We start from the raw sequence: 13153 nt of genomic DNA, 5'->3' as shown, positions 1-13153 counted from the left end.
TAGGAGGAAGAAGAGGAGGAGAATGGGATGGGGATGAAGAAGAGGAGGAAGAGGAGAAGAAGAGCAGGATGTGGATGAAGAAGGGGGGGAAGAGAAGAACTGGATGAGGATGGAGATGGAAAAGAGGAGGAGGAGAGCAGAATAGGGATGAAGAAGAAGAGGAAGAAAAGAACAGAATAGGGATGAGGAAGAGAAGAACGGAATAGGGATGAAGAAGAGGAGGAGGAGAGCAGAATAGGGATGAAGAGGAGGAGGAGGAGAGCGGCATGAGGATGAAGAGGAGGAGGAGGAGGAGCCGCCTCGAGGGGCGGCACTTCCTGGGGCAGCGGCGGCGGCTCCATCCGCTCCCGGGCGGAGCTTCCCGGAGCGGCCGGGCCGGGGGAGCCCCGGGCCCCCCGAGCATCGCCCGGCCCGGGGGTCCCCGGGGGTCCCCGGGGGTGCCGAACCCGCCCCGCGCCCGGCTCGGCAGGGGCGGAGGAGGCGCCGATGCAGGAGAGCTACGAGTCCCTGATCCTGCTGGGTGAGCCCTCGAATGGCCCCCGAATCCTTCCCAAAATCCCCTTCCTCAAAATCCCCCTCCTTAAAATCCCCTTCCCAAAATCCCCTTCCCAAAATCCCCTTCCTCAAAAATCCCACCCCTCCTCAAAATCCCTTCCCAAAATCCCCCCTCCTCAAAATCCCCCTCCTTAAAATCCCCTTCCCAAAAACCCCCTCCTCAAAATCCCCTTCCTTAAAATCCCCTTCCCAAAATCCCCTTCCCAAAATCTTCCTCCTTAAAATCCCCTTCCCAAAATCCCCTTCCCAAAATCCCCCTCCTCAAAATCCCCTTCCCAAAATCCCCTTCCCAAAATCCCCCCTTCCCAAAATCCCCTTCCCAAAATCCCCTTCCCAAAATCCCCTTCCTCAAAATCCCCTTCCCAAAATCCCCCTTCCCAAAATCCCCTTCCCAAAATCCTCCTCCTCAAAATCCCCCTCCTTAAAATCCCCGTCCCAAAATCTTCCTCCTTAAAATCCCCTTCCCAAAATCCCCTTCCTTAAAATCCCCCTCCTCAAAATCCCCCTCCTTAAAATCCCCGTCCCAAAATCCCCTTCCCAAAATCCCCTTCCTCAAAATTCCCCTCCCCAAAATCCTCCCCAAAATTCTCCTCAAAATCCCCCTCCTCAAAAGAACACCCCAAAATTATCCCCAAAAATTATCCTCAAAAATTATCCCCCAAAATTCTCCTGCTCAAAATCCCCCTCCCCAAAATAACCCCAAAAAATAAAACAAGGAGATAAACCCCCTGCATTTGAAGTGGAAACCCCGCTGGAATGGAGCCACGATGACCCCGATTTTCCCTTTTTTTTCCCCTTTTTTTCCCTTTTTCTGGTGTTTTTGGCCCAGATTTCCCCATCCCCAAGCCCAACATCGTGTCCCGGCTGGAGCCCGAGGAGGAGCTGGGGGTGCCCGACCCCAACGACTCCAAGGAGTGGGAGATCCTCAGGGTGGCCCCTGCAGGTGAGCTGGGACCCCTCCCCACACCTCAGCCCCCACCCCAATTTCCCCAAATTTCCCAAATTTCTCCCCGTTATTTTCTCAAATTTCCCCATTATTTTCCTTAAATTTTTTCCCATTATTTCCCGTTATTCCCCCATAATTTTCGCCGTTATTCCCCTCGTTATCCCCCCATTATTTTTCCCCAAATTTCCCCCATTATTCCCCTTTTATTCCCCATTATTTCTGCCATTATTCCCCCATTATTTCCCCGTTTCCCCCAATTTCTCCCCATAATTTTTCCCATTATCCCCCGTTGTTTTCTCCATTATTCCCCCATAATTCCCCCAATTTTTCCCAATTTCCCCCATTATTTTCCCAAATTTCTCTTTATTTTCCCTAAACTTTCCCCATTATTTCCTCCATTGTTTTCTCCATTATTCCCGCAATTTTTCCCATTTTACCCCATTATTTTCCCCAATTTTTTCCTGTTATTTCCCCATTATCCCCCCATTATTTTCTCCATTATTCCCCCAGAATTCCCCCAATTTTTCCCAATTTCCCCCATTTTTCCCCATTATTTTCCCCCAATTTTTTCCCATTATTTCCCCCTTATCCCCCCATTATTCCCCAATTCCCCAAACCCCCAAATTTTCCCAATTCCCCCATTATTTCCCCCAATTCCCCCCCTAACTCCCCCCATTCATTTTCTCCCCCAGATGACTCCGCCCCCCCGAGCGATGACGACGATGACCCCGCCCCCGAGGAGGCCGAACCCGCCCCTCCCCCCACGCTGGACTCCCTCCTCCTCCTCCCCTCCCCCTCCCCTCCCCCTCCCTGTCCCCTCCCCCCTCCCTGCCCCTTCCCCCCCTCCGCGGGGCGTGGCTCCCGCCGTGGGCGTGGCCGGCGCGGCTGTGGGCGGAGCCAGCAGCAGGCCCGGCCCCCCGCGAAGCCGTTCACCTGCCTGGCGTGCGGGAAAGGTTTCACGCGCAGCTCAACATAACGCTCACCTGGCCACGCACACTGGGGCCAGCGCCCGCACACCTGCGGCCACTGTGGCGGGCCGGCCACGCCCCGCAGCTGGCGCGGCACCTGCGGCACCAGGTGAGCCAGAGGCGGCGGGTGCGGCCAGTGTGGGCTGAGCCGGCGCAGCGCCAACCTCAGCGCTCACCTGAGGCGCCTGGGCGAGAGGCCCCTACACCTGTACGCAGTGTGGGCGGGGCTTCAGTTATTAGCTCCGCCTTCCTCAAGCACCGCCGCGCCCACGGGCTGCAGGACAACGAGGAGGAGGAGGAGGGGAGGAAGAGGAGGAGGAAGAAGGGCACACCTGGGCTCACCTGTGCGCCCGGGCACACCTGCACACCTGGGCACACCTGCTCACCTGGGCACAGCTGTCCTGGGCACACCTGTCCTGGGCACACCTGTCACACCTGTGCACCTGGGCACACCTGCTCACCTGGGCACACCTGTCCTGGGCACACCTGTCAGCGCTGCGGGGCGGGGTTTGCAGATGGCCACGCCCTCCTGGCGCACCTGCACGGGCACGCTGTGGACACGCCCCTCACCTGTGCCACGCCCCTCGGCTGTGCCACGCCCTACACCTGCGGGGATTGTGGGAAGGGCTTCGGGGGAAGCTCCGCCCTCATCCGGCACCAGCGGCTGCACCTGGGCTAGGAAAGACCGGAACCGGAACCGGAACCGGAACTGGAACCGGGACCTGAACTGGGGCAGGGAAACTTCCAGAACCAGGACTGGAACTGGAACCGGAACCTGAACTGGGAGAGAGAAACTTCTGGAACCGGAACTGGAACCGGAACTGGGAAACCTCTGGGACCGGAACCAGGATCAGAACTGGCACCGGGACCGGGGCAGGGAAACTCTGGAACCGGAACCGGAACTGGGACTGGAAACAGAACCGGGACCAGGAAAACTCCGGAACCAGGACCGGGACAGGGAAACTTCTGGAACCGGAACCGGAACTGGGATTGGGACCAGGAAAGCTCTGGAACTGGAACCGGAACCGGGACCAGCACCGGGACTGGGAAACAACCAAAACCAGGACTGGAACCAGGACGCTGACTGGAACCGGAGCCAACCGGGACTGGGAACAGGGAATCTCTGGAACCGGGGCTGGGAAACCACCGGAACCGGAGCCCTGCGGAACCGGGACCGTCCCACAGACAGGACCGTTCCGGAACCGGAACCCCCCCAGAACCAGAACCGGGACCGTTCCGGAACCGGGACCCCCCAGAACCAGAACCGGGACCGTTCCGGAACCGGAACCCCCCAGAACCAGAACCGGGACCCCCCGGAGCCGTCGGACAGGAGGGGAAGGGACTCGAGGGCGCGTTCCCATGGCCACGGACCTTTGGGGGGGACCCCTGGGACCCCAAACTCCATTCCTGGCCCCAAGATCCATCCCGGACCTTCGGGAATCCATCCCGGATCCTGGAATCCATCCCGGACCCTGGAATCCATTCCAAATCCTGGAATCCATCCCGGACCCCCCCAAATCCATTCCAGAGCCCAAGGATCCATTCCAGACCTTTGGGAATCCACTCCAGATCCCCGAAATCCGTTCCAGACCCTCGGGAATCCATTCCCGACCCCCCCAAAATCCACGTTGGAGCCCCCAGATCCGTTCCTGACCCCGCGAGTCCATTCCTGACTTTTGGGAATCCATTCCAGACCCCAAAAAATCCATTCCAGACCCCCCAGAATCTGTTTCAGACCCCCTGAATCCATTCCAGACGTTTGGGAATCCATTCCAGACCCCCCAAATTCCATTCCAGACCCCCCCAAATCCATTCCAGACCCCCCAAAATCCATTCCGGACGCTCGGGTGACCCCACCCCTCCCCCCCCAGTGTCGGGACCCCTCCGGTGTCACCAAGAGAGACAAAAAGAGGGAAAATGTCCCCAAAATGTCCCTGGGGGCTGCCCCCGCCCCTCCCCCCATTAAAGCCCCTCCCATCTGCGCTGCCCGTGCGATCTCTGCCCCTCCCCACCCACCCCCCCCCCCATAAAAAAAAAAGAAAATTCGGGAATTTTTGGGGAGGGGTCGCGGGTGGGGGATGGGAACGGCGCCAAACCCCGCCCCCAAAAAAACCGGAACCGGGGCGGGTGGGGGAGGGGTCGGCGAGGTGGGGGAGGGGCGGGGGCGGGGTCTCTCCCCCTCCCCCCTTTTTTTTAAAATTTTTTTTTAATTTTTTTTTTTTTCCCCCGCAGCCCCCGGGGGTTGAACTTCCTGGGTCAGCGCTGCCTCCTCCCCCTCCTCCCCCTCCCCCTCCTCCTCCTCCTCCTCCTCCCCCTCCTCCCCCTCCTCCCCCCCCCCTCCTCCTCCTCCTCCTCCATTGTCCGGAGCGGCCGCGGCGGCTCCGGCAGCGCCGGGGGCGGCCCCGGGGGTCTCGGGACCCCCCCCCCGTTCCCGGGACCGATTTTGGGGCGTTTCCCCCCCGATCCGGGGGTGGGGGAGGGGGCGGCGATATCGCCCAAGCGGTGCCGGGGTGGGGGAGGGGATGGGGGGGGAGGGGGGGAGGGGCAGGGGGGCGGTGGGGGGGGGAGGGGCAGGGCGGGGAGGAAGAGGAAGGAGACGGCGGCGGTGCGGAGGGGGGCGGGGGGCGCGGAGCCCCCCAACATCTGCGTGGAGTGCGGGCAGAGCTTCGAGCGCAGCGCGGCGCTGGCCCGGCACCGCAGTGACCACCGGAGTGACCAACGGAGTGACCGCAGCACTGACCACAGCACTGACCACCGGAGTGACCAACGGAGTGACCGCAGCACTGACCACCGGAGTGACCAACGGAGTGACCACAGTGACCATGGCTCTGGGCTGAGCTTCGAGCGCAGCGCGGCGCTGGCCCGGCACCGCAGTGACCACAGCACTGACCACAGCACTGACCAACGGAGTGACCACCGGAGTGACCAACGGAGTGACCGCAGCACTGACCACAGCACTGACCACCGGAGTGACCAACGGAGTGACCACAGCACTGACCACAGCACTGACCAACGGAGTGACCAACGGAGTGACCGCAGCACTGACCACCGGAGTGGCCACCGGAGTGACCAACGGAGTGACCACAGCACTGAGCACAGCACTGACCACCGGAGTGACCACCCGAGTGACCAACGGAGTGACCATGGCTCCGGGCAGAGCTTTGAACGGAGCGTGGCGCTGGACAGGCACCGGAGTGACCACCGAAGTGACCACAGCACTGACCGCAGCACTGACCACAGCACTGACCGCCCGAGTGACCACCGGAGTGACCACAGTGACCAACAGAGTGACCACGGCACTGACCATGGCTCTGGACACGGCACTGACCAAGGCAGCGGTCAGCCCGGCTGCTACGGACAGACGGACATTGGTCACGGTCAGCAGGGCGGCTCAGGACACAGCAGTGACCACAGACTGAGCACTGACCACGGCTCTGGAAACAGGAGTGACCATGGCAGCGGTCAGTGCAGCGGCTCCAGACAGCCAGACCATGGCCGTGGTCAGCGAGGCAGCTCTGGACAGAGGAAGCTCAGTGGAAATGGCCAAAGAGGCAACAGCGGTCAGCGGGGCGGCTCCGGCCAGCCGGACATCGATGGGAATGGCCGGAGGGTCAGCCATGGCAGCGGTCAGCAGGACCATGGCAGTGGTCAGCGGGAGCACAGCAGCGGTCAGTGGGGCGGCTCCGGCCAGCCGGACATTGACAATGATGACCAACAGCCCACACCCAGCGGCGGCCAGCAGCCTGGCAGTGATGACCGCCCAGATGACCGCCCAGATGACCGCCCAGATGACCACCCCACGTCCCACCACCCCAGCACTGCCCCCTCCGCTGACCACTGCCCACTGACCTGTCCGGACTGCGGCCAAACCTTCTCCCAGAGCTCCCACCTGCAGCGTCACCGCCGCGGCCACACCGCGCTGACCACAGCCTGCGGTCACTCCCACACCGCGCTGACCACAGCCTGCGGTCACTCCCACACCGCACTGACCGCAGCCTGCGGTCACTCCCACACCGCACTGACCGACACCTGCGGTCACTCCCACACCGCACTGACCGACACCTGCGGTCACTCTCCGGCCACGCCGCGGCCCCGCGCGCGCCTGGACGGCCGGAGGAGCCCCAAGGGGCAGCGCAGGGGCGGCCGAGCGCGGCCCAAATCCGCTCTGGGCATCCCCAACACGTGCGGGGAGTGCTGGCAGAGCTTCGGCCAGAGCTCGGACCTGGTCAAGCACCTGCGCATCCACACGGGCGAGCGGCCGTACGCCTGCGGCCACTGCGGCAAGCGCTTCAACGTCAGCTCCAACCTGAGCCGGCACCGGCGCATCCACACCGGCGAGCGCCCGTACGGCTGCGCCGACTGCGGCAAGAGCTTCACCGACCGCTCCACGCTGAGCCAGCACCGGCGCAGCCACACCGGCGAGCGCCCGTACGGCTGCGGGCTCTGCGGCAAGAGCTTCAGCCGCAGCTCGCACCACCGGCGCCACCAGCGCACCCACGCCAGGGACGCCGCCGCTGCGGCTGGGGCGGCGCCGCAGATCTGGGGGTACCCGAGCCAGGCTTCTTGAGCGGCGTTCTGATGGTTGGAGTAAGGAAAAATTAAAGAAAATCTGGAATAATGAGTGGGTTTTTTTGGTGTTTGGTGGTTGTAATTGCAGTGTCTTGATGCCAGCCCAAGTCCCAATCCCGGTCCCAGTCTTGGTCTCAGACCCATCATCTTGATCCCAGCCCCAATCCCAATCCCAGCCCCAATCCCAATCCCAGCCCCAATCCCAGCCCCAATCCCAATCCCAGCCCCAATCCCAGTCCCATTCTCACCATCCCACCCCAGCACCCACGCCGGGAGCGCCGCTGGGGCTGGGGCGCCGCAGATCTGGGGGTACCCGAGCCAGGCTTCTTGAGTTGGAAAAATTAAAGAAAATTTGGAATAATTGGGGGTTTTTGTTGAGTTTTTTTTGGTGTTTTTTGGGGTGGCGGGTTTGGGGTTTTGGGGGTTGGTTTGGGTTTTGTTCGCGGTTCCAGTGTCTTGATCCCAGCCCCAATCCCAGCCCCAATCTTGGTACCAGACCCATCATCTTGATCCCAATCCCAGTTCTGATCTTGGTCCCCGCTCCAGTCCTGATCCCAGTCCCATCCCAGTCCCAAATCCCAGTCCCAACCCCCAGGACCCCCCAATGCCCCAAACCAGAGCCCCGCCCAGACCCCGGGACCCTCCCCACAATTCCCAAACCCCTCCCCCCAATGATCCCCCCTTTGATGATTACATCATCCCCGCCCCGATGACATCACAGTGATGTCACAGCACCCCAGGGTTTTTGGGGGGGATTTTGGGGGGGTTTATTAAAAGCCGGGAGGGAAATTTGGCAAAATCCGCGTCCCCCCCCCAATAAATACACATCATCAAGGGGGCGGGGCTTGGCTGTGGCAGCCAATCAGCACCGGCCACGCCCTGGCCACGCCCTTGGCCGTGGGTCACGGCCTCGTCCCGCTGTGGGGCACCCTGGGGTCACTGCGGACATCACTCAGGGGTCACTCCAGGCCACACTTGGGGGTCAGTTTGTCCCCACTTGTGGGTCACCCCAGGCCCCGCTTAGGGGTCAGTCCAGGCCACACTTGGGGGTCACTCTGGGCTCCACTTGGGGGTCAGTCCAGGCCCCACTCAGGGGTCAGTTTGTCCCCACTTGTGGGTCAGTTTGTCCCCACTTGGGGGTCAGTTGTGGCCACACTTGTAGGTCAGTTCAGGCCCCACTTGTGAGTCAGTTCAGGCCCCACTTGGGGGTCAGTTCAGGCCCCACTTGGGGGTCAGTCCAGGCCCCACTCAGCGGTCAGTTGTGGCCACACTTCAGGGTCAAACCGTGTCCAACTTGGGGGTCACTCCAGGCCCCACTTAGGGGTCACTCCAGGCCCCACCTAGGGGTCAGCTGTGGCCTCCGTTGTGGGTGAGTTTGTCCCCACTTGGGGCTCAGTCCAGGCCACACTTAGGGGTCAGTTGTGGCCTCCCTTGGGGGTCACTTGAGGCCCCACTTGGGGGTCAGTTTGTCCCCACTCAGGGGTCAGTTGTGGCCACACTTGGGGGTCAAACCGTGTCCAACTTGTGGGTCAGTTTGTCCCCCACTTGGGGAGTCAGTCCCTGCCCCACTGCTGTGGGGTCTGCAGGGCCGGGGTCACTGGGGGCCCTTACCGGGCAGGCTGGCCGGTCCTAGGGGGTCACTCGGGGGGTCACTCTGGGGGTCACTCCGGGGGTCACTCGGGGCACTGCCGGATACTGGGGGTCACCCCCAGGGCTCTGTGGGGCGCTGGGGTCACTCTGGGGGGCCGTGGGGCTGTGTTGGTCACTCAGGGGTCACTCTGGGGGTTGTTCCTTGGGTCACTCCGTTGGTCACTCCAGTGGTTGCTTGGGGTGGCGTGGGGCTGTGTGGGTCACTCTGAGGGTCCTCCAGGGATCATTCCTTGGGTCACTCTGGCGGTCACTCGGGGGCACTCTGGCGGTCACTCCGGTGGTCACGGGGGTGGCGGCGCCGGCGCCGCCTTCGGCCGACACGCCTGCCCCAGCATGCCCGGGGCCGCGCCGGTCCCCAGGAACTCGGCGGGCCCAGCGGTGGGCAGGGGGCAGCACCTGGATCCCACTCACCTGGGGGACCCCCAGACCCACATTGGGACCCCAGACCCAAATACACCCCACAGAGAGACCCCAGACCCACATTGGGACACCAGACCCAAATATACCCCACAGAGAGACCCCAGACCCATAAATACCCCACAGAGAGACTCCAGACCCACAGAGAGACCCCACGGAGAGATCCCAGACCCACATTGGGACCCCAGCCCCAAATATACCCCACAGAGAGACCCCAGACCCAAATATACCCCATAGAGAGACCCTAGCCCCAAATATACCCCACAGAGAGACCCCAGCCCCAAATATACCCCATAGAGAGACCCCAGACCCACATTGGGACCCCAAGCCCCAAATATACCCCACAGAGACGCCCCCCCCCAAATATACCCCATAGAGAGATCCCAGACCCACATTGGGACCCCAGCCCCAAATATACCCCACAGAGAGACCCCAGACCCATAAATGCCCCCAGGGTTAGCCCAGCCCCCCACTCACGGCCGTGACACACGCGCGCTCCGTTCTGCTGTAGAAGTGCTGGTAGGACGAGATGACGATGGGGACCACGGGGACCTGTGGGGCACAACGGGCTCGGGGGGGCTCCTCCTGCCCCACAGCTGCCCCATAACTGCCCCATAACTGCCCCACAGCTGCCCCATAACCACCTTACAACTGCTCCATAACCGCCTTATAGCTGCCCCGTAACTTGCCCTATAACCACCCCCTAACTGCCCCACAGCTCCCCATAACCACCCCATAAGCACCAACACAGAACCCCATACCCACCCCATAGCCCTCCAATAGCACCCCATAACCACCCCATAAAACCCCATAGCGCCCCATAACCGCCCCATAGCGCCCCATAACCACCCCATAGTGCCCCATAGCGCCCCACATCCCCCCCGTACCTGCGCCTGCACGGCCAGGTGGAAGGCGCCGCACTTGAAGGGCAGCATGGAGCTGTACCCCATAACCACCCCATAGCGCCCCATAACCACCCCATAGCACCCCATAACCACCCCATAGCGCCCCATAACCACCCCATAGTGCCCCACATCCCCAGGTACCTGTGCGGCCCAGGTGGAAGGCGCCAGCCCGGCGAGAGAGCAGCATGGAGGCCACAGCTGTGGTGCCTTGTGCCCCTCGGGGAACACCCACACCCGCCTGTGGGGCTAGCGGGGATGTGGGGCTGCCCCATGGCCCCCATCACCACCCCATAGTGCCCATAGTGCCCCATAGCCACCCCACTGTAGCAGCCTGGCCTTGCAGAACACCCACACCCCGCACCTGTGGGGCAGGGGCTGCACATGTGGGGCTCCCCATAACCACCCATAACTGCCCCCTGCCCCACCAACACTCCCATAATACCCCATACCATCCATATCACCCATAGCCCCACCACCCCATAACCACCCCGTACCACCACATAATGACCCATAGCCCCCCATAACCCCCTATAACACCCCCATACCCCAGATTTTTTTGGGGCAATTTTCGGGGATTTAGGGGCAAATTTGAGGGGAAATTTGGAAAATTTGGGGAATTTTGCGGCAATTTTGGGGGAATTTTTTTAGGAAATTCTGGTGAAATTTTAGCGAATTTTCGGGGAAATTTTTGGGAACTCCTCGGGGAATTTTAGGAAATTTGGAGGCAATTTTGGGTGAATTTGTGGGGAAATTTTGGGTGAAATTTTGGGGAATTTTGAGGCAATTTGTGGGAAATTTTGGAGAAATTCCGCGGAAATTTTTGGGGAAATTTTGGGGAAATTTTTGGGGAAATTTTGGGGAAATTTTTGGGGGAAAAGTTGAGGATTTTGGGGTCTCTTTACCTGAAGGGGCCGCGGGGCCGAGGCTCCGGGGGGGGTCCCCAAATCCCGGGGGGCCCGAGGCTGGGGGGGCGTGGCCTCAGCTCTGGCCCCGCCCCCAGCTCCGGCCCCGCCCCCAGGAGGCGCCGCCCCCCGCGTGGGGGAGGGGGAGGGGCGGGGCCCCAAGGGAGGCTGCAAAAAAACAACAAAAACAATTTTTAGAAATGAAATTTTTGGGGATTTTTGGGGGTTGTTTTTTGGGGGGGAGATTTGGGGATTTTTTTGGGGTTGTTTGGGGGATTTTTGGGGGGGCATTTTTCAGGGATTTTTGGGGGGATTTTTGGGTATTTTGGGGGGATTTTTCAGGGATTTTTTGGGATTGTTTTGGGGTTTTTCAGGGGTTTTTTTGGGGGGGATTGTTTTGGGGATTTTTCAGGGATTTTTTGGGGATTGTTTGGAGATTTGGGATTTTTTGGGGGGTTGTTTTTGGGATTTTTGGGGTTTTTGGGGGATTGTTTTGGGATTTTTCAGGGACTTTTGGGGGGGGGGGGGGGGGGGGGGGGGGGGGGGGGGGGGGGGCATTTTTTGGGGGATTGTTTTGGGATTTTTTGGGGGGATTTTTGGGTACTTTGGGGGGATTTTTCAGGGATGTTTTGGGGTTGTTTTGGGATTTTTCAGGGATTTTTGGGGGGTATTGTTCTGGGATTTTTCAGGGATTTTTGGGGGGGATTGTTCTGGGATTTGGAGATTTTTTGGGGGGATTGTTTTGGGATTTGGGGAATTTTTTGGGGGATTGTTTTGGGATTTGGGGAATTTTTTGGGGGATTGTTTTGGGATTTTTCAGGGATTTTTTGGGGGGATTTTTTGGGGATCGTTTTGGGATTTGGGTGTTTTTGGGGGGGATTGTTCTGGGATTTGGGGATTTTTGGGGGGATTTTTGGGATTATTTCCCTCCCCACCCCTCCCCCCCAGGTGTGCAGGGCTCACCTGAGCGGTGCCAGGTACCAGGTGAGCAGCAGCAGCGCCCCCACGCACGCCAGCTTCACGGGGGGGAGGGGCGGGGGGCTCTGGGGGGCGAGAAATGGGGGGAGGGGTCAGGGGAGGGGAACTCACCTGGGCTCAGGTGTGCCCAGGTGCCCCCAGGTGTGCTCCCAATGCCCCAGGTGTGCCCAGGTGTGCCCAGGTGTATCTCAGGTGTATCTCAGGTGTATCTCAGGTGTATCTCAGGTGTACCTGTCTCCCCGGGCTGTCCACCCAGGTGTGCCCCAGGTACCCCCAGGCCGTGCCTCAGCTGATCTCACCTGGATCTCCCATGTGTCTCACCTGCCCCAGGTGTATCTCAGGTGTCTCTCACCTGTGTCTCACCTGTCTCAGGTGTGTCCCAGGTATATCTCACCTATCCCAGCTCTCTCTCAGCTGTCTCTCAGGTGTATGTCACCTGTCCCAGGTGTCTCTCACCTGTCCCTCACCTGTCTCTCAGCTGTATCTCAGCTGCATCTCAGGTGTCTCTCCAGTGTATCTCACCTGTGTCTCACCTGTCCCTCACCTGTCCCACCTGCAGCTCCTGCAGCTGCCACCGCAAGGCGCCGTTGTCGCTGTCCCAGGTGTATCTCAGCTGTGTCTCACCTGTCTCTCATGTGTTTCTCAGGTGTATCTGAGGTGTCTCACCTGTCCGAGGTGTGTCTCACCTGTACCTCACCTGTGTCACCTGTCTCTCAGGTGTATCTCACGTGTCTCTCAGGTGTGTCTCAGGTGTATCTAAGGTGTCTCACCTGTCCCACCTGCAGTTCCTGCAGCCACCACCGCAGGGCACCGTTGTCACTGTCCCAGATAATCCCCAGGTATCTCAGGTGTATTTCACCTGTCCCTCACCTGTCCCTCACCTATCTCTCAGGTGTATCTCAGGTGTATCTCACCTGTCCCTCACCTGTCCCACCTGCAGCTCCTGCAGCACCGCCGTCGCCAGGGGGTGTTCTAGGTGTATCTCACCTCTCAGTGTCTCACTGTCCCTCACCCTGTCCCCTCACCCCACGGTCCACTCACCTGTCTCTCAGGTGTATCCCAGGTGTATCTCACCTGTCTCTCCACCTGTCTCTCATCTGTCCCACCTGCAGCTCCTGCAGCCGCCAGCACAGGGCGCCGTTGTAGCTGTCCCAGGTGTATCCCAGGTGTATCCCAGGTGTATCTCACCTGTGTCTCACCTGTCCCAGGTGTATCCCAGGTGTATCTCACCTATCTCTCAGGTGTATCTCAGGTGTATCTCAC

The 13153-nt window shown here is 60.4% G+C and overlaps 1 protein-coding gene and 2 long non-coding RNA genes across 3 annotated transcripts; 2 read left to right on the top strand and 1 right to left on the bottom strand.

The window, feature by feature from the left end:
- The first annotated feature begins 486 nt into the window (after window positions 1-486).
- On the top strand, window positions 487-2256 carry LOC115915884. The gene is made up of 3 exons (XR_004061544.1): window positions 487-520; window positions 1385-1498; window positions 2194-2256. It is a non-coding gene; the product is annotated as an uncharacterized LOC115915884 (long non-coding RNA).
- A 728-nt stretch (window positions 2257-2984) lies between these two features.
- LOC115915875 lies at window positions 2985-4468 on the top strand. The gene is made up of 3 exons (XM_030969585.1): window positions 2985-3030; window positions 3206-3708; window positions 3770-4468. Exons 1-3 carry the CDS (start codon window positions 2985-2987, stop codon window positions 4211-4213), a joined length of 993 nt encoding a protein of 330 aa, XP_030825445.1. The 3' UTR covers window positions 4214-4468.
- Window positions 4469-11009: 6541 nt separating this feature from the next.
- LOC115915883 lies at window positions 11010-12835 on the bottom strand. Its single transcript, XR_004061543.1, has 3 exons — window positions 12816-12835; window positions 11876-11955; window positions 11010-11080 (listed from the first exon to the last, which is right to left on the bottom strand). It is a non-coding gene; the product is annotated as an uncharacterized LOC115915883 (long non-coding RNA).
- Between the last annotated feature and the right edge of the window lie 318 nt (window positions 12836-13153).

The sequence above is a fragment of the Camarhynchus parvulus genome, unplaced genomic scaffold, assembly GCF_901933205.1.
Source record: "Camarhynchus parvulus unplaced genomic scaffold, STF_HiC, whole genome shotgun sequence".
Lineage (NCBI taxonomy): Eukaryota > Metazoa > Chordata > Aves > Passeriformes > Thraupidae > Camarhynchus > Camarhynchus parvulus.
Note: the sequence above shows the minus strand (reverse complement) of the source record. Positions and strands in the feature narration are given on the sequence as shown.

Excerpts from the sequence above, each read along its gene's own strand:
- LOC115915875 (XM_030969585.1), top strand. The coding sequence starts at position 2,985 with ATGGCCACGCCCTCCTGGCGCACCTGCACGGGCACGCTGTGGACAC. Across the intron at positions 3,031-3,205 it reads CACGGGCACGCTGTGGACAC|GGAAACTTCCAGAACCAGGA; the intron begins GCCCCTCACCTG and ends GAACTGGGGCAG. Across the intron at positions 3,709-3,769 it reads CCAGAACCGGGACCGTTCCG|GAACCGGGACCCCCCGGAGC; the intron begins GAACCGGGACCC and ends CCCCCAGAACCA.